The sequence below is a fragment of the Fragaria vesca genome, linkage group LG1, assembly GCF_000184155.1.
Source record: "Fragaria vesca subsp. vesca linkage group LG1, FraVesHawaii_1.0, whole genome shotgun sequence".
In the NCBI taxonomy this organism is placed as follows: Eukaryota; Viridiplantae; Streptophyta; class Magnoliopsida; order Rosales; family Rosaceae; genus Fragaria; species Fragaria vesca.
In genome coordinates, this window is record NC_020491.1 from 13,069,270 (window position 1) to 13,089,884 (window position 20,615).

The 20,615-nt window shown below is 37.0% G+C and overlaps 1 protein-coding gene across 2 annotated transcripts; it reads left to right on the top strand.

The window, feature by feature from the left end:
* Positions 1-2,957: 2,957 nt before the first annotated feature.
* On the top strand, positions 2,958-5,601 carry LOC101311127 (serine/threonine-protein kinase SAPK2-like). 2 transcript variants are annotated; one of them, XM_004288119.1, is made up of 9 exons: positions 2,983-3,396; positions 3,575-3,649; positions 4,007-4,108; positions 4,249-4,302; positions 4,407-4,499; positions 4,584-4,676; positions 4,783-4,887; positions 4,974-5,072; positions 5,181-5,601. In XM_004288119.1, the coding sequence occupies exons 1-9, from the start codon at positions 3,277-3,279 to the stop codon at positions 5,451-5,453; spliced, it is 1,014 nt and encodes a 337-aa protein (XP_004288167.1). In that variant the 5' UTR covers positions 2,983-3,276; the 3' UTR covers positions 5,454-5,601. The 2 variants fall into 2 exon arrangements, with proteins under 2 accessions (XP_004288168.1, XP_004288167.1); XM_004288120.1 differs by lacking the exon at positions 3,575-3,649 and having other exon boundaries at positions 2,958-3,396.
* Positions 5,602-20,615: the final 15,014 nt, after the last annotated feature.

Below are 20,615 nucleotides of genomic sequence, written 5' to 3' on the forward strand. Positions count from 1 at the left end.
AAGTCTAAATCAGAAAGACTATGTTGTGCATTCGATGGTTGATTCTCACTAGTGAGAGACCATTCAGAAGGAAGATGGACATCTGACCATCTGATAGTGTGAGGGATAGTAATATTTGCGTTTTCTTGACTACTTTGAATTAAGAGAGTATGGTTTTTGGGACTTTTACTAATGGCTTGGAAATTCATGTTTGTGCCGGTGACTTTATAATGGATTCTATAAATATATATATATATATATATGCTCAGTAAATGACATTGAGGTGTTTTCATACATCTGGTGTGAAAATATGAGGAGGTGTAATATTAGCGTGAAAAATTGAAGGATCTAAAAACAAGTTAATTCATATGCCATGATTAGATAAAGATTAAAATCAGTTTACCCTTCTCAGATTTAGGGTTAACTTTATTTCAGTCCATGTTCTTTCAATTTTTGAAAATTTACTCCTTAAAGTTTTTAATTTTCATCAACCTTATTTACTAAGATTTCTTCCAATTTGAAGGTTAAATACTAACATGGAATCTTAGAAAAAAAAAAATCACAAAGTCTGATTTTTTATGTAACATGATTGTTTTAACACTCAAAATGAGCCATAAAGTCAAAATTAAAGTTAAATTTTGATGGAATCCTAGTAAATAACCAAAACTGATAAAAATTATAAACTTTAAGAGGTAAATTTTCAAAATTAAGAAAATAAAGACTTAAATAAGATCAACTCAAAACCTCAGGGGTAAAATAAATTTAATCCATTAGATAATTTCATAATTTATGCATTTCATCTTAGCGTGACAAATAGATCAGGGTTTGTACTCCAAGACTTGACTACTCATCTTCGTACTATGCTAGCAAACAAAGACGATGAAAAGACATGAAGATTTGAAAGCTGAAAACACCAGAAATAAACATGTCGTGATTGTAGTGTGCAATCAAAGCAATCAAATCCAAATTATATATCAAAGTTATAATCAAAACGTTAATGTAAAATGATTGGTATGCTATGTATTAGGGTGGGGGGCCAGAAATGTCGATCAAATAGTGAGAGGTTAGTGATGGCTGCACGCACAAGTGTTTGATGCAGGAGAGAAAATGGCTTTGCGAGGATAAGGGAGTCGATTGCTACAACAAATCACATCCAATAATAGCTGTAAACTGCTGTAAACACTTCTCCTTGGCATTTTAGTGGTGAGCTATTCATAATCATATAGCATTTAACTGCTTGGCTCGATTGGTTTCAACTCGATCAATTCGATATACATTGAAATTAAACTCATTTCTCCACATTCAATTTTTCATCATGCTTAAGTTAGATCAAGATGCACGTCGTTTACGTTATTTTTTTTGTATGATGTATATCTTATCTTAAATAATTGTTTGATAATAACGAGTCAAATTGTCTAAAAATAGAACATTTATGTCCAATACCATTTGGTTTAGCGACATAATTTCTCCTTAATAATTGGAAGGTTGTGAGTTCGACTCATGAAAAATTAATGATAACATTTGAGTTATTTATCCGATAAAAAAAAAATAGAACATTCATCAAATTACCAGCTTAGCTTACGTACGCGTTTTAGGGGACATTAAACTTTTCCAGGTTAATTACTAGCTTAGCTCGGACATTCAGCTCTTCTAGTCGGTATGGATGTCTGGACTTAATTAAGAACCTGATCTCTATCGCAATATACCAATAAGTCAATAACCAAGACCCTAGCTCATGATTCACTTTCCCAAAAAAGACATGGATGCAAATATAACGGAATTAAATTATTAGACTTTCCTAGAGTATGTGACTAATTATTAACACCCACGGCCACCTTCCATAACATGTCTGCCATTACTTGAGCCATACGGCATATGACTTATAGTCTTATACTCTTATATATATGTGTGCGTATGACAATAATGCTGATTCAGCTGCAAGTGTCTTATCATAACCAAACTTCTAATTTGGAATACCAAACACATTTTAAGACGTCCTCCAAGTGAATGAGAATAAACACCTTCCCATTCTTCTATGTATACATGCTCTGATATTTGGGACAAGTTTTGGTTGCTTTTTTGTAAATCATGACAATCCAAAGTTTCTTCTGTGTTAAGGGACATCTATTAATGCACTTGGTACACTAACATTGCTCATTTTTAGTGTTGGCAAAAGCACCTCGATCAAGAAACCCTCCCAAAACATCTTTGGTTGTTTTAACATTTGGATGACAAAGACACCCAACTAGGTACGCACCGCTCCTTATCATTCTCTCAGTGCCCCTTTTAAGAGGGGGATCGGAAGAGAAGCCGAGGGCCGTCCACATTACCATCGACATTCCCTAAATGCACTTGCGCAATATGTTAGAAATGGTGTCGCAGTCAAACACCGAGGTTCAATCGACGCGCAACCAAACATTCGTCTTCCCGGCTTTTAGCATAATAAAGAGGTGCAAGGCTCATGTAACGCGGCGGCTTAGATGCTAGTGTGGTTGCTGGATGTTCCCTCCTACGCAAGAAACACACTCAAAATGTGACTCAAACCAAGTATAATGCCCATTAACACACAGAATAAACTTAGGAAAAGCACAAACCGTTCGACTAATCCCATGAATACGAAAACGACCTTACATTCTGGGATTAAAAGCACCACTTGTGTTCATGGACCATCTGAGATTGTGATCACTGATAGCGATCAAAAACCAAAATTTTCTTTTTTGTAAGTTTGCAATGCATTGCATTCTTCTTTGCTTTGTTCCAGAAATGTGTGGTGACCACCACCAAATTGAGCGCCATATCTCACTCCTCCACCACTCTCCGCCGTCCACGTCGGCCGTTGCTGTTTCCAAGTAAATTCCTCACTTCCATACCCGCCAAGGTTCATCGACATGTCGTGGGGCTAGTATGGGGTAGCGGTCGGTCACTCAGGTCCTGCTGGAGAAATTAGCCACTGAGAAGAGGCCACGTGGAAATGGGGGGGGGGGAAGTGGCTGCTCTGGTTTGTCTCATATGCCCCCCATGAAGACTTTTAGAGGTGAAGGAGAAGAAGGGACCGATTGATTGCTGGCTTAACCCAATAAAGCTTTCAGCTTTCTGCATTAAGAGAGAGTTGAGACTTGGAGGCCTTTCCATAACCCATGAAGAAGATGCTTCACGCAAACATAAAGGAAGCGACTTTATAGCTTCACAGTTCAATAATACAAGAAGAAGAAGCATAAAAGAGACAGAGAGCTAGAGAGCTTGTGGTACCAAAATAGTTGCTACTTAGTACTTGAAGCTTTTGCTAGAGTTTTTGAAATGGAGAGGTATGAGATAGTGAAAGATATTGGTTCTGGGAACTTTGGTGTTGCAAAATTGGTGAAGGACAAATGGAGTGGTGAGCTCTATGCCATCAAGTTCATTGAGAGAGGCCAGAAGGTAGAGATTTTTTTTTTTTCATCCCCTATTTTTTCTTGATCGAAGTCTTACTGTTTTGGGTTTAAGCTCATTAATCTCTTGTGGGTTTGTTTGTTTGTTCATTTTTGTGATCTGAGTTTGTGTTTATTCCAACTGGGGTTTTGGTTTTAATGAGGAATTTCCTTGTGTTTTTTTACAGATTGATGAGCATGTACAGAGAGAGATCATGAACCACAGGTCACTGAAGCATCCAAATATCATAAGATTTAAGGAGGTATGATTCCTGTGTTTGATCACACCTTTCTCAATGATATGTTCTCTTTTGTGGAATAGTACTATTGGTATCTCAATGAGAAAAGATTTGTGCCACTAACCCTATTGGCCTGCAACTTAGAAGAATTTTAGAATCAAACTACTTTTTGGTCCATCATTCAACATTATTTTTCAAACTGTTTCCAAAGACTCATTGGCCTTGGAAGAGGGCTAAAGTCAAATATTCATCATTTCCAATTTGGCTTTGAATTGTTCTGCCTCTCTATCACTTGTTCTTGTTTTATTTAAAAACTTGCGGAAAGTTTCTTGGTACAGTTTTTCTAGTACTGTATATCTTATTTTCTGCTCGTATGTGCAGGTCTTGTTAACACAAACCGATTTAGCGATTGTCATGGAATATGCAGCAGGAGGAGAACTTTTTGAAAGAATATGCAATGCTGGTAGATTCAGTGAAGATGAGGTAATTGGAGCAAAGGCTGAAATGAATGGGAGCAGATTTTCGTCGCGATAAATTTATTTCTGTACATTTAGGGTATGATAATTTCGTTTTCTTCCAACCACAAATCATTTGGACTCTTAGTAGTTGATTTGAAATTTCAGGCCAGATTTTTCTTCCAGCAGCTGATTTCAGGAGTCAGTTACTGTCATTCAATGGTAAAAAGACTAACATAAAAACTGTAACATAATTTTCTCTCTGGAAATATGCTTGGCCTCACATCCTTTGCTGGTTTAATCTGAATGTATTTTTATTGCTGCAGCAAATCTGTCACAGAGATCTTAAACTGGAGAACACACTTCTAGATTCAAGCTCAGCTCCACGTCTCAAAATATGTGATTTCGGTTATTCCAAGGTAAATGAACTAAGCCGAGCAATCATGTTGAGTAGGGGTAATTTTAGTTACAGTTACTAATTACCTTTCTGCTTCATGTTATAGTCATCTGTGCTGCATTCACAACCCAAATCAACTGTAGGAACACCTGCCTATATTGCACCAGAAGTCCTGTCAAAAAAAGAGTATGATGGGAAGGTAGTTTGTTGGTTTCTTTCTTCTGTTTTTGAGTTGGCCTTATTGTGGACCAAATTTTAGGTCACCGAATTATTGAGACTCTTATTTTATCTTTTGAGAATCTTAGATAGCAGATGTTTGGTCTTGTGGGGTTACCCTATATGTGATGCTGGTTGGTGCTTATCCTTTTGAAGATCCAGAAGATCCCAGAAATTTCAGGAAGACACTTCAGGTTCATTGTTTTATTGTAGTAGCATTTTAGCTAGTTTTCCAATTCTCGAGGCTCAAGACATATAACATGCTAATGGATTTTGGCAGCGAATTCTCAGCGTCAGCTATTCAATTCCTGACTATGTACGCGTTTCCAGGGAATGTACACATCTTCTTTCTCGAATTTTCGTTGCTAACCCCGAAAAGGTTTTACTACTTCTTAGAATCATAGCCAGCGATTGAATGTCTGTCTGTTGATGTACATTCCAGTTGAGTCATTAGAAATGTTTACCTTAACATTTGAATTCTATGCAGAGAATTACAATCCCAGAGATAAAGCAGCACCCCTGGTTTCTGAAAAATTTACCATCGGAATTCATGGATGAAGATGACATGCAGATTGGTGAGGTTCAGAAAAATGAGATTTCACAAAGTGTTGAAGATATAGTGTCCATTATTCAAGAGGCTCGAAAACTTGGTGATGGCATCAAAGTTGGACATTTTCTTGGGAGCATGGACCTTGATGAGATAGATGATGCCGACATCGATGATATAGAAACTAGTGGTGATTTTGTATGTGCGTTGTGATCTGTAGTGGTGCAAAGTTCTTATCATAACACACCTTTAACACTTAGCAGCTTCTCAAGGCCAAAAACCTTTTTTCCCAAAAGGAAGTTGGAAGGATGAGCCGATGAGGCATCTTCTTTTGATGTTGGGGAATCAAACTATCTGTTGCAGAAAGTGTTGTTATTTTCCTTTGCTTGGAAGTTTGCTCAATCGGTCTGTTTATCTTTTCTTCTTGTCTTTCTAAGAGAATGCTAATTTCATTCTAAACAAAATAGGACGAATAACGTTGGATATTATGAATCAAAGTTGAAACAATGGACTATCAACCAAATTGAAGTCCCTGTTAAAAGTTGAAACGATAAAAGTAATGCCAAGTAAACCACATATTAGAGGTACTCAAAGTTCCAACCCTTGACATCTCGCATACTAAGATCTTAGGCTGTGTTGCTTTCGATGTCCATTTCTTTTTATAGTCTACATGAGAAAAGCTAAATTTGCACATTTTGGAATTTCTTTCTGCTGGCATCTCATAGAATATCAATATCACTATCTATTATCTACCTAATCCAACTGCGAATGATTAAGACAGGGTACATTATTAAGAAACAAACCACAGAAAGATCACATATAATATCAAGCTTTATGATATCTTCTTAGTGGATAGAGTTTAAATATCTTTCATATAATATTGCAAAGTCCAATGGTTAGAACTTTGGAGGAATCTGACCGAATAAGGTGCATTTGTAGATTAAATATCCAATAAACTGTGTCACAATTTTGTTGCATTCACCATCTAACATCGGATTCTCATTAAGAGAAGTTCAGATACTTTGTGTAAAGGGGGATTTACTTAATTCTCAATTTCTCATCATGAAAAAACTCATTTATGGATAAGAGCTGGGACGGCTTTTCCAATATTCTGGCTTTGTTGAGATGATGATCATGATTCATGAATACCCTGACAGTGAGCTTTCTGAGAGAAAGAGGAAAACAAACTTAAGCTGATCATCGTCCAACTTGGAAGATGTCCACATATAGAAAGCAGAAGGTGATTGCCTTCATAGCGTGATAAAGCATAGTTGTTTAAAAAAATCAGTGCAAGCATGTTAATTCCAGTAGTTGAGCTCAAATGTCAACTGAAACAGCACAGTATACAACAGTTAATGTTTGATACCTTCTACAGAGAATAGTGACGACCAAGATTACAATGTAACTTCAGAAAGTATTCGGTTTTTTGGGGAAAAATCAATAAACTTCTAATGCCGAATCAGGATCAACTAGGACAGAAATAAAAAAGTTTGGGCATCAATGTTTCCAATCTTGAGTTCAAATACCTGAAATTGGAGAAGAGGTCAGGTTTGAACAGCAACTGTCTTGTATCTCTTAGGCCTCTATGTCTGAAAAGCGATGGATAAACATTGATAACCATGCATAAACGACGGACATTCTCTTTTTAAGATAACAAGATGGAATAGGCAGTGGTAACCAAGGTTTTCACTGTGCATATTGTCCTTACCTATCATGATTCCGAAGATTAAGGGTTGAAACAAAATATGTTTAAGTACTTGCACTACAGAATTGTTTCTGTTTCCTTCTTTGGAGGCTGCTCTAACTTGGCAATATCATCTTGCACGATACCATCAGTACTCAAATGGGCAGACAAAGAATCCGCAATTTCTGTAAGCCCCTGTAAGAAAGTGACAATCAGTACAATAAACAGTAGATCTTGATGATTCAATTGTTGAGATTCAGCAGCTGACAAGATAGCATATTATTGCAATGTAATCTAGAGTATACATCTCCCTGTCCTATGTTCAGTGATTCCAACCACGATAATGTCAATAAACATAAGTAAAAGGATTCTAAGAATACCATCATGCTTGGTTCTGAATATGAGAGCAATCGGCCGTTCCGTGCATTATCAGAAAGTTTCAGTTGCTTCTGCAAGTAGAAATAGTAAATATGAGTGTCCATGAAAATGTAAATAGAATATATAACATTTAAAACACTGATTCAGCTGCTTTGGAAAATTATTCTTTAATCTACTAGTAATGTTTCGTCCAAAAAAAAAAAATCTACTAGTAATGCATTTCCTTAAAATAAGCATAATGCTGAAGGCCCCCACAGCCACTTCGAGACCAAAAACAGATTACACTTGCAATTAACTTGATGGCAGGGCATAACTTTAATGACGTTGTTATCTATCTCTGATACAATCAACAGTTCCTTTTCAACTTCCATAACAGAAACATGAAAGTACCAGCATCAATAAGACATTACAGATCCAAAGAGCAGGTACGAACCTGCAAAGCTCCAGGCATTTCAACTTTTTTCCCGCTTACAAAGTTGCAGAGATAAGCAACACCCATATTTACGAAATCCTGCATAGCATATATATGTCCGAACAACCTTAAGAAGACAGAAGATGTATATGGTAGTTGCCACAGAAAGTTTTATGAAGGCAAATCCTAATTTTACTTAAAATGTTGCTGAAAGTTTTGAACTTGCAGATAGGGGAAATTAAAGTATAAAGGAAAGCGTCATAACACATAAATCCTATAGTTTCTCATTAATTAGTTATGGCTTCTCTATTTATTACAAAATCAAGCATTTACCTGCTTGTCTTCAAGAGAACATATCTTCCAATCCTGAGAAAAGAGAAGATGAAACAACGTTACAATGAATAAAAGCAAAAATACAGAGAAAGAGGGAGAAATAATAAAGAGCCCATGTAACACAGCAAGAATGGTCTCATTGAGGAGCAACATGGAAACATAGAGAAGACAATCATGTTGAAGCATAACTCACCAGACCAGAAACCAAGCTCTGCAGTTGACTCAAGGTAAAGTCCATTTCAGTCAGAGAATATTGCACCCCAGCAACCTGTGTCACAAGTTGCAAACAAATTCAGTGATGCTGATAACCAATAGTTATATACTCTTATGACTAATTTCATACAGTAATACTTATTCCAACATATACCCATATCCATATCAGAAATCACACACTACAGGTTTCCACTTACATCAAATTGGACTGACCCTTGATAAAAACTGAACTTTGAACATTTGAGACATCAGACATCAGATATGAGAAGTGATGACGGATACTTACATAGACATTGAAGAAACAGTTCTGTAAACTTTAACCGTATTGAAAATTTTCCTTTTTAACACTAAAATTACCCACTGAACATGGAATTTAACAAAGATGAGCCTCATCAAACATGTAAAAGGATAAGCATGTATTCGATATATAATCATTTGATCTAAGAATTAACAAATAAAAGTAGCTGGCTTAATAGTTGATTTGCAACCAAATATCCTAGTGATTTGATAGACAAATGAAAATGTAAGAAGAGACGTTTGACAAGTATTCTTTTTTCATACCTTCAAGCATTCAGGTAGCATGAAGGCATCATCATTTGTTCTCACATGAGTCTGCAAAACCACAAAACCACATCAATGACAATCTAGATATATTTCATATTTTCATGGTAGCATAATGCCTCAGATAGTACAGCATGATTTATGAAACTTAAAGAGAATCAAGTCCGTGAAAAGAGAAAAAAAGAAAAAGAAAAGACACAGACCAGTCTAGATGCTTCTGATAACTTTATGTCAGGTGGGTCAAGGCAGCTTCATTCCCACAGACACTTTGATTGTTGAATATAGTTAGAAGTAATGTTGGTTCTTACATCCATGATTTGTTGGCGCTATGCATCATTTCCTTCCAAAGAAGCCAACAAGACGAGTGAAGCTGCAACTATTGAGGGCCAGTAACATAACTGTCCAGGGTCTGAAAGCTGCAGCATTGCCAAGTACTTGGCCCTCGTGTCTACCTCTTCATCAGCTTGCAGGTAGAACCTATTTATTTTATTTTTGAGTTATAAATTAGTAATGTAATTCGAGGAAAAAAAGATGGCAAGAACCTCTCAACCAAGAAACAATTGCCATGCATCAACCTAGGGTATGTTAAACAAATGAGATTATGAGCCTGAGTATCAAGATTATGCCATGTGTTGCATGCAGCAGAAGCAGCATGGTTTTTATCTTTAGATGAGAAACAATTAGACAGAGATTTACCATAAGAGGTTATAGCTGGTGGGCAGAAAGCACTGGGAGTTGAGAACCTCGAGCACAAGCAATTGCCACCACTTCACATCTGCTGTACATTGCTTCCTACATAGAAACTCTTTTCCCGCACACTGAAATTGAGATCAGAAAGGTTGTATTAGAAGGCAACAATGATGAGTAATGCTTTGCCAGTCTCAATTTCAATTGTTATTGTAGTAGTAATTAAACAAGTTGAGTCAAAGTTGTGACATTGAGCTTTGACTCCAAGCTAGTTTTTCATCTCAATTCTTTTTCAGATAAGTAGCTTACAGAAGGAATGGAACTTCTTTAATAACAAAAGAAAGACTAAAGGCACCATATCATCTAGTTTATATGGAACGAGACAAGATACAAGGTCTGAGAACATATGTACCTGTTGTAGGGCTGGTTTTCTTCTACCTGGTGGCCAACGTTAGACCAGCAATTCCAACTTCTGCTCTTGAAAAATCCTTTGCTTAAAAATTGGTAAAGGAGGTTCACACTTAGAAACTTGGTCTCCTGTGGCCGTAGATATCTGTGGTTGTAACCCTCAGGCAATTTAACAAACACAATATGAGCAACACAAGACAATCAGCTAACCCACACTCCCACACACCCACTATAATCATGATGGTATATATTATAATATTTACTTCAACAAATCACTCTCCTATTACCCACAAAAGCAGAAAGCAAAAACAGCATTACCTTCAATTCACAGAGATATAAACTGAATCTTGAAGTTGTGCATCAGATAGAGATATAAAATGGAACACTTTGTTTTTTTTTTTTTTTTTTTTGTTTTCCCAACCAAAACACGATTACTCTCTTGGTTGGACACAGTCAGGTGCCATGTGAATCTTAGGCAATTTACAGCCAAATCCTAGTTCCAACTAATTATTATCATAAAAATCCAATAATCACAAAATAAATCAAATAGAAGATGGTATACAATCAACAGGAAATTATAAACTGTACTCGAAACACCACGTAGCATTTAGTCCCTTCTAATACTATTGGTCTAAGCGTTTTTATCTTATTTCTGATTGATCTATTTATTTACCTCTCCTTTTTATTTCACCCCATGTTGGTCCCCACAGGAAATTAAGTTATATAATTAGCCAGGTACACCACATAGCAGTGCCACGTGGTGTTCTGGGTACAAGGAATAATTACTTTACATTGCATGAATTTAAGGCAAGAAATGGAAGTAAATAACACAAATTTCACAAACAAAGAGTATATGCTTCATTTCTTAATTTTTTTTCAGGACTGAGTACATAGAAAGTTAACATAGAGTGACCATTTTCATAGATCAAAATTAGAGAACAGAATCTAAACATAAGACAAAACATTCACGCAATTTTGTCCTCAAGTTGTAAAATGAGTCCTTAAAGTATTAATATTAGTCGTCAAAGTTGTAATATAAGTCCTTAAAATTGTAAAAAAATTTAGTTACAACATTAGTCATCATTTGTCCTTAAAGTGGTAAGAGTCTTCAAAGTTGTAATATAAGTCTTAAAAGTTGTAACAACTTTTTTTTAATCACTTTGAGGACTCAATTACCACTTTAAGGACACATGATAACTAATGTTGTAACTAGAAAATTTTACAACTTTAAGGACTCATATTATGACTTCGAGGACTAATATTACAAGTTTGAGGACTTCATTTACAAAGTTGATGCATTACATGCATTAACACACTTTAGAATTTTCCTATTTCTACAACACATCTCATAAATACTGCACTTACATAAGGCAAAACAAACAAATAATCATAGGTAGTATAATCCCCTAGACCAGTAAAGTTGCTTTCTAGAGTTTTTGTTCAATCGACCCGGTTAACGGGCCCAAAGATAGCCTAAACCGACCCACACACTCCACATCTCACAAAACCTAAAACCCCTGATTTCTTCCTCATTTCTCCATCACCGCATCACCTATTCATCTCACCTAATTTCTATTCTTCCGATCATGGATGCCTCTTCCTCCTGCTCCTCCAAACCCACAGATCACCTCACTATTAAACTTAGTGATCTATCTTTGAACGAGAGAAACCCGTCTCCTCCTGCGGTTCCGCCGTTAATAGCTGAAGTTCAGGCTTCTATCGTCAATGAGCATGCTAGAGTTATGCATGCTCACAGCTTTGTTTTGAACCAGAAGGAGTTACTTTTTCCATTGTTGAAGGGTGACTTTCTTTGGTTCTCTGTGGAGGAGATTGCATCTTTGAAGGAACATATGCACTCTATGGAGGAGCAGCTCGTTGCTGTGAAGAAGGAGATTACTGAGGTTGAGAAGAAGATTACTGATGTGGAGGTGGACGTGATGTGGTCGGAGGAGTTATGTTCGTGGATTCTTGACTATCAGTTGTTGATTATGGAGTCTCAGAGCTCCATCTGGTGGATCTGTACGTCATTCATGATTTGGTATTCAACATTTATGAACAATGGCAGAACTAGAATTTTGAAATGGGGTGGGCTGAATTTTTTTATTAGAGTTATCTAATTTGTTTTTTTAAGTTATACATGTCATATCTTAGTTTAAAAACATATGAAACAATCAAGTAGTAAACTGATTAAACATAATTCAACATAATATCATTTGACATAATCAAAAATTAAGAAAACAAACACTACTCTAGCTACTGATTAAACAAATCTTTAATCTTCAAACCTTAATTGGAAAAGAAAAATACATTCAGTCAACACTTCTTAAAAAAAAAAGACACAATTGAAGAACTATGAAATCAAATGGATTAATTCATTGAGGAATTAAGCAATTGGGAACTAAAATCAAAAATAAAAATATATATGACCAATCATATACACAAACATCCAAATACTATCTTGTTTTAGGCATAATAAAAAAATAGTTCAAAATGAGTCCTTAAAGTAGTAATATTAGTCCTCAAAGTTGTAATATGAGTCCTTAAAATTGTAAAAAAAATTTAGTTACAACATTACTACATTAGTCATCATTTGTCCTTAAAGTGGTAATTCAGTCATCAAAGTTGTAATATAAGTTCTAAAAGTTGTAACAACTTTTTTTTGTTCACTTTGAGGACTCAATTATCACTTTAAGGACATATGATAACTATTGTTGTAAGTAGAAAATTTTATAACTTTAAAGACTCATATTATAACTTCGATGACAAATATTACTAGTTTAATGACTCAATTTACAAAATTGATGCATCACATCATTCATATGCATTAATACTTTATGGTAATTCCTTTCCTTCAACGTTCCCAAACACAAGAAATGAACAACTTTTATTTCCTAATGGTTACTTTCCGCAAACAAAACGAGGCCTAAGTGCATGCTTATTTGGGTGTAAAGATTGCCACACGCATACTTGGACGGCTACCATGTCATATATTTGATCTTACGACTAGAGTAACTGAGTAATTATCTTATATTGATTTGTGGCTTTATAACCATGAATTTTGATAAGCAATTTGTCACATCCCGACCCTTAAATTTTTACCTTATTTACTAGCTTGGTTAAATTAAGAATTTTACCGTCTCCGTCATTGAGGTTATATGTTAATTGGTCCCTAGAGGGGTTTGGGGGATGGTTATTTACGGATAATTATTCGTAGGAGAAAAATATGACGACGGTAAAAATGGTAAATTTTAGCTAGTAAAAGGTAATTTTTATTAGGGTATTATTTTTCGAGGTGTTTTATTTTGGAGTTGGTGTGGGTATATAGGTGTTGGACCGGTTTGGAGAGGCCCAAACCCATCTCCCTCTCTTTCTCTTCTTTCTCTCTCCCTCCCGACTTCTCTCCCGAGCTCTCCCAACCCGGAGACTTTCCGGCCGCCGTCCGCCGCCGTCCGGCCACCCTTGGCGACGAGACCACCGCCGTTCTCTTCCTCTCCTTTCTAGCCTAGCCTGGGGATCACGCAAGCGAACCGAATCAAAGGGATCGAAGCTGTTGAACACGACTGTGTTCGTCAGATTCCGGCCAACTCAGGCGGCGACGACGGCAACGAACGGTAGGGTTCTTCTCCCCTGTTCTTCTCCTTTCTTTCTATGCCTTTCACTCTTCAAATCGAGTTCAAATTCGGAAAACCCTTTGGTGTATTAGGTTTTCGTCGAGGTTTTCCGGGGGGTTGTTCTTGGAGCTTCAACGGGACTACCGAGCTCCGGTGAGTCTATGAATGGTTGAGTGGAGCTCAGTCGCACCTTGGAGGGATTTAAGAGCAGCAGCAGTGGTTTGAGATTTGAGCAGAGACTTGAGTTCTCAATCCGGGATTTTGGTCGGACTTCAAACTTCGTCTTCAAAAGAAAATCCGGCAAGGAGGAAGTTCTTGGGGCTCAATGTTTGGCAGATTGAAGGTGAGTGTTAAGCTGTGAAGTTGTGTTGTTGTTATTGTTGTGTTTTGTTGTTGAGGTGTTGATCCGGTTGTTTTGGTTGTTGTTGTCAAGAACTTGGTGCTTTGAAGATTGCAGGGAGGTCATGGCCAATTTCCGGCAAGTGGCCGGATTCTGGTAGAATATTCCGGTCAATCGTCCGAATCCGGTGAAAGGTTCTGGCGAGGCAGTGTTTCCAGTTGAGAGTTGTGAAGGTAGTATTGAGTTGGATAATTGTTACTAATGCCTTAAGAGGAATTTTGATGTTGGAGTTTAAAATTTGTGGTCTTGAAGTCTAGGCATAATGTGAAGTGGGATAGTAGGGAAAGTGTGAAGTCGTTGGTATTTGCAGATTGTTTAAAAGTATTAAGTAGAGAATGAGCTTGAGTCTAGTTTGATTTTGAAATGAGCTAAATTATACTATGGGTGTCCATAGTGATTTTGCGTTTAATTTATTACTTGACGAAATGGTGAAATAGTTTGGTTGTCACGCTATGGGCTTGGAATTTCAAAGAGAACTTGTTTCCAAGTTGAGGTTACGGAACTTGAGCAAAATGAGTTCTGGATGTGTAATTGGTTAAAAATAATATTTAAATCAATTGGTCAATCCTGGTCAACCTAGGGAATTCTAATCAAGCTAGGAAGAAGTCGAGTCAATGATTATTTCGGAATCCGGTTTGACCGATTTACTTTGCTGTTTATCATCAGACGTGGGATTGACTCGAGATTGTGAGTAGTTGGAGGCAACGCTCGAGGAGTATTCCGGGCATTGGAAGGCTTAGGCCTAGTATTGTGAGTGGACTTTTGTTTTAAATAATGTGCATGCGAAATAATTTATGTTGTTGGAGAATAACCGAAATTGAGAATTTCGGTGAGTATATATATATATATATCCATATTTGGATGATTATTAGAATAATATGTATATGATGAAATGTTAGCTAGCTATACGTGCTTTTCCACCATACTGAGATAAAATTTCATTATGGTGAGACGTGAGCGTTAGACGCAATCGTCGTAGCCCTATATAAATATAATAATTTATATAGGGGATATGCGCGTATATATTTATACATCGTCTTTTCCACCATAATGAGGTAAAATGTCATTATGGTGCGAAGTGAGCGTTAGACGCAAGCGTCGTAGTCTTGTGTGAATTTTCTATTTGTGTTTGTTGTTTCAAGAAAATTCATACAAGGGATATGATGAGTGTAGTACATACATATTTTATTTTAGTCTGAGAGGCTTTTATTTTTTTATGAGGTGTTTGAGACTAGCGCGGCTAGTAACCTTTTGGAAAATTTTTTTAAAAGCTTTTGAGCTGGTTGCATGCCATTAATTGTTTTTCCACTGAAGTTAAATCGGGAAAGCATAAAGAATATTTTCATTAAACTTATTTTTGTCCACTCACTCTAACGTGTTTCAAATGTTTTCCCCTGGGCCCTTCGTTTTAAAATGCCTAGTTTACAGGATTGCATAGTTGAGTTCGGGCGTATATGGAGATGAGGCATAGTCATCATATAGCTTCCGCTTGTTAATTTATTATGTTTCCTTTTTTCATATTAGAGTTGCTCTGAACCTATAAATGGTTGGATATGGGATTTGTGTAGATATTTAAATAATTTGGGAGATGTTGTGTTGGGGAGCATGAAGGCTCCAGGAGTAGAGGGTTCTAGATGGATTCTTTTGAAGTGTATACATGTATTATTAGGAAGGGTTGTCCGTTTTCAAGGGAGGTTATGCCGATTTTTTTGTAAACTTTCCTTAGAGGTGGTCCCCGTAGGATTTACTTCGGGTTTCAGGGTGAAATTCAGGGTGGGTCTTGACACAATTAGTTATGTTCTGTCTATCAAGTTGTGATTGAAGATGTTGAGAATCAAGTTTAGCAACTAGAACTGTTGAATTGAATTTTGAAGACAAATCGATGCAATCCTTGTTCCCTTAAATTTTCTGAGTTTCTTTCAAGTTTTTGCAAGAAGGATTCAAGGAGGATGAAGCATCACATTTTCGAATTTTGGACATGACACTATTTGAGTTAAGAGTCTTTTCTCTCTTTTATACTATTAGAAAGGTCCCTACTTTTTCCTTAGGTTTTAGGAGTCTAAAGCTATAGTGGTAAGCATTTCATTCTATTTTTTGATTTGTATCATTTAATATTTTTTTATATGCTTGTGCTATATGCAAATGTTGACTATATGCTAAATGATTAAGCATGAAACGAAGATAGCAAAGAGAATAATATAACTATTGTATCGTATTTCATGATATGAGCCTTATTTGCAAGGAATTACAAAGCACGTTTCAGGTAGTTGCGAGAATGTTGTCTCAACTGAGGTAGTAAAGAAGCTTTAATTAAAGCAAGTGAAGCATCCAAAACCTTACAAGCTCTCATGGTTCAAGAAGGGTAATGAGGTAATAGTTGATACAGTGGCCTTATATCATTTTCCATTGGAAAAAAGTACTTGAATGAGGTTTGGTGTGATGTCGTTACAATGGATGCTTGTCAAGTTCTACTGGGAAGACCATGGCAGTATGATAGAGGTGCTATTCACGATGGCAGAAAGAATACCTATACTTTTTGGAAGTATAAGGTGAAGATAGTATTACCACCAATGAAGGATGATGGGCTTCCAAAACAAAAGGCAGCACCAAAGAGAGACAATTTCCTTTCAGTCACCAACTTCCTTCAAGAAGTTGAAGAAGCTGGAGTATGCTTTGCTTTGATTGCAAAGGAAGGCGGCCCTATTTCATCTATTCTAGAAGAAGTAATGCCTCTAATCGAGGAATTTGCAAATGTATTACCAGAAGATCTTCCACCAGGGTTGCCGCCATTGAGAGACATTCAACATCAAATTGATCTTATACCCAGTGCTAGCCTTCCAAATAAAGCAGAGTCCAAAAGAGCATGAGGAGCTGCAAAGGCAAGTGACACAATGAAGAAAGGCTTGATTAGAGAAAGTTTAAGCCCTTGTGCAGTTCCAGCCTTGTTGACTCCCAAGAAGGATGAAACGTGGAGGATCTGCATGGATAGTAAGACAATCAACCTGATCATTGTCCGGTATCGGTACCCAATTCCTTACCTTGATGATATGCTAGATCATTTAGGAGGTTCTAAAGTATTCTCCAAGATAGATTTGCGCAGTGCCTACCATCAAATCCATATCCGACCTTGAGATGAGTGAAAAACATCATTAAAAACCCGTGAAAGGCTGTATGAATGGATGGTGATGTCGTTTGGCTTATGCTATGCGCCTAGCACATTTATGCGGGTAATGAATCAGATTCTAAAGCCTTATATTGGAAGATTTGTTGTGGTTTACTTTGATGATATACTTGTCTATAGCCCATCTTGCAATGCTCACAAACAACATTTAAGGGAAGTTCTTGAAACACTTCGGAAGGAACAACTGTATGATAACCTAAAGAAGTGCATGTTCATGACTGAAGAAGTTACTTTTCTCGGTAATGTGATGTCTAGTGAAGGAATTTCCATGGATCCATCGAAGGTAAAAGCCATACCTGACTGGCCTATGCCTCAAAACATACACGAAGTTAGAAGTTTCCATGGCCTAGCTTCATTTTATAAGCGATTCATTCCGAATTTTAGCAGCTTGGTTGCCCCAATTACTGATTGTTTAAAGACAAATCAGAAATGTTGTTAGACATCGGCAACAACATAAAATTTTGAGCTTTTAAAGAAAAATATATGTGAAGCACCAGTCCTTGCTCTACCAAATTTCGAGAAGGTATTCCAAGTGGATTGTGATGCTTCAAGAGTAGGAATCAGAGCTGTGCTAAGCTAAGAAGGACCAAATGCCTTCTTCAACGAGAAACTCATTGGTGCAAAGCTTCGGTGGAGTACCTATGACATTGAACTCTATGCAACAGTTAGAGCCATATGGCATTGGAGTGAATACTTGGCTCATAGAGAGTTCATTCTCTACTATGATCATGTGGCTTTGAAATTCATTAAGGGGGAATCAAAATTGACAAGAAAGCACGCAAGCTGGGTGAGCTTCCTGGGACAGTTCAATTACTCAATAAAGCACAAGGCGGCAGTTCAAAATAAGGTGGCTGATGCACTGAGCCGAAAAGCTTCTCTTTTGTCTACTGTTTATGTTGAGGTGAAGGGGTTTGAAGCACTCAAAGACCGGTACAAGGAAGATCCTTATTTGACACCAATATTAAAGTGCTCATTTGTAACACCCTGACCCAGGTGTTAGAAAAAAAATAAGCGAATAAAATAAATAAGAAAATCATAAATTCAAAATGAGATAGGATTTGGAACTTAAATTTTGTTTTTTTTTATTTGCGGCTGCACCCAAAACTTGATCGGGCTACCTACGTACCCTTTTTAAAGGGATCAAGCCCCTCGTAGTTCAACTTTTATACTATTTCTCTAAGCATCGGAAAATCCGAAGCTTAACCAACATATCTCACAAATTCGTCAAATAGAATTTCAAAGAAAAATTGCATAATTACTATGGACACCCATAGTCATACTTCAGGCATTTATATTCCAAAGTTCTATCAAGAGATTAACAAATCAAGAATCCAAAATCATCACCACTGCCTGCGCAGAAGCACTCACAGCCAACAACTACACTGCTTAAACCCAAATTTCCCATGATACAATCTAAACTCGAATTCAATTATACAAGGAGCTAAAGCTCCGCAAATGAACTGAATTTGATACCTTAACACGATTCATCAAGTCAATTAAAGTGTTCATAATAAGTAGGTTGTAAGATATGCCCCCACTTAAAACAGTAGTTTCGTAATCTTCATGAAATCAAAACACAAGGTCCAAATAATGGAGTTTTCTCAAGTTGTGATCATGATCTCACGGTATTAACATCCAATCACAAACTATAACAATAGTTTAGTATAATTGTCATTCAAATTCTCACGTCCACACCAGCCTTTGATGACCACAGATTCACTTATAACCAATCTAGATCAAACACGAGCAACCCATATTCAAATACATCTAGCTTCCGGGTATAGTTTTCAAATTTACCTTCGATATCAAGAAGATTTAAGGCAGAAATTTCAACCATTGGTCTGCACCCAAATTAACACAGTAGTGCCCAAAGTGTGAGTTAACTTACTTCACTTGAACCCGGGTTGCACTGTTCTTGGCTTGGAACTGGAAAACTTGCAATTGAAATTGTACTGGAACTCTGACTCGGCACCAATTTCGAGTTAGTCCGATCGATGGCGGCATTTCCGTCGATGCCCAAAACCTCCCTTTGACAAGACAAGTAGAGGAGTTCGGAGTTCTCCCCCTTTCTCCTTCGCCCGAGATCAGCGAGCAAATTCAGAGAGAGAGAGAGTTCGGTGAGTTATGTAGACTGAGGAGGCACGGTGGAGAAGGTCGATGAAGACTCGTCCTTTTTCTCCACTTTTCTCGATCCTTTGTTCCTCCTCCCCTTTCCCGATTCTTCCTCTCTTGTTATTTATTTATTTCCTATCTTATACATATGTGGCACACATATACATATCCACTTACTTTTATATTATCAGTCATCAAGTCGATGACATATTTAATGGTCGAAATTTCTCTTTTAACACATCGGATTATAATTATACAATTTATTTCACAAATAACATATGCAGGGTATTACATCATTGGCTAGTCAGCAAACCGGTTTTAACATATATGATGGATATCTTTTCATGGGTGATCAGTTATGCATCCCACAAGGCTCTTTGAGAGAAAAAATTGTCAAGGAACTTCATCAAGAAGGCCATTTCGGTCGAGACAAGACATTATCTCTAATCAGTTCAACTTACTGGTGGCCGAAGTTGAAGCGTGATGTCACAAGGCAAGTGAAGCGTTGTCATATGTGTCAAAGAAGTAAAAAGGGTTTTGACAAATGCTAGGTTATACACTCCACTTCCTACTCCTAAATCTGCATGTACAGATGTGAGCATGGATTTTTCCTTGGTCTTCCTAGAACTCAAAGAAGAGCAGACTCAATCATGGTGGTGGTGGACAGATTCTCAAAGATGGCTCATTTTGTTCCTTGTCGAAAAATCATGGATGCAACCAATGTGGCTAATCTGTTCTTTAAGGAGGTGGTTCGTTTGCATGGTTTACCAAGCAGCATCACTTCAGATCAGGATCCGAAGTTTATCAGCCACTTTTGGAGGACCCTATTGATAGGAGCACAAAGTGTGACGTTCTTAATATGTTTATACCCTTTATTTACCCTTTGTTAACTCCTATTTAGTTGTTTTAGCTTTATATTTGTGTTTAGTGTAGAATAATTGCTTAATTTAGAAATATGTAGTTTTTAGTATTAGAATACATAGTATTTTCGGATTTGAATAATTTGGTGTTGAAATTGTGCTCAGTGTTGGAAACCCTTGTTTACTCAGGATTCCTGTCTTGATCAAGATTCCATCTTTCCTTGAAGCCTAGTCCATGAAGGAGAGGTCCAAACCAAGTCCAATATGGAGAAGAAGATCTAAATTCGGCAGAATTTCAAGAATATCCAAGCCCTTGAAATCCGGATTAAATCGGGAGAATTCCTGTACACGTCTGTCAACTTCAACGGACTCTCCAGGACAGCTCACAATGAATCAGAAAACGTGCCAGATATGGATAGAAAGCTACGGGAGTCTAGTTTCCAAATCAATTGGAATCACCTCAATATCTGTTTTCTAGAGGGAGTTATGACGCAATCATCAGACGGAGGTCATTCTGCCGAAAGGAGAAAAACTA

Bases quoted from the DNA above. Each gene is read 5' to 3' on its own strand.
- LOC101311127 (XM_004288119.1), top strand. From the start codon at position 3,277: ATGGAGAGGTATGAGATAGTGAAAGATATTGGTTCTGGGAACTTTGGT. The intron at 3,650-4,006 runs GTATGATTCCTG...TCGTATGTGCAG, and splicing joins ATATCATAAGATTTAAGGAG to GTCTTGTTAACACAAACCGA. The intron at 5,073-5,180 runs GTTTTACTACTT...AATTCTATGCAG, and splicing joins TCGTTGCTAACCCCGAAAAG to AGAATTACAATCCCAGAGAT.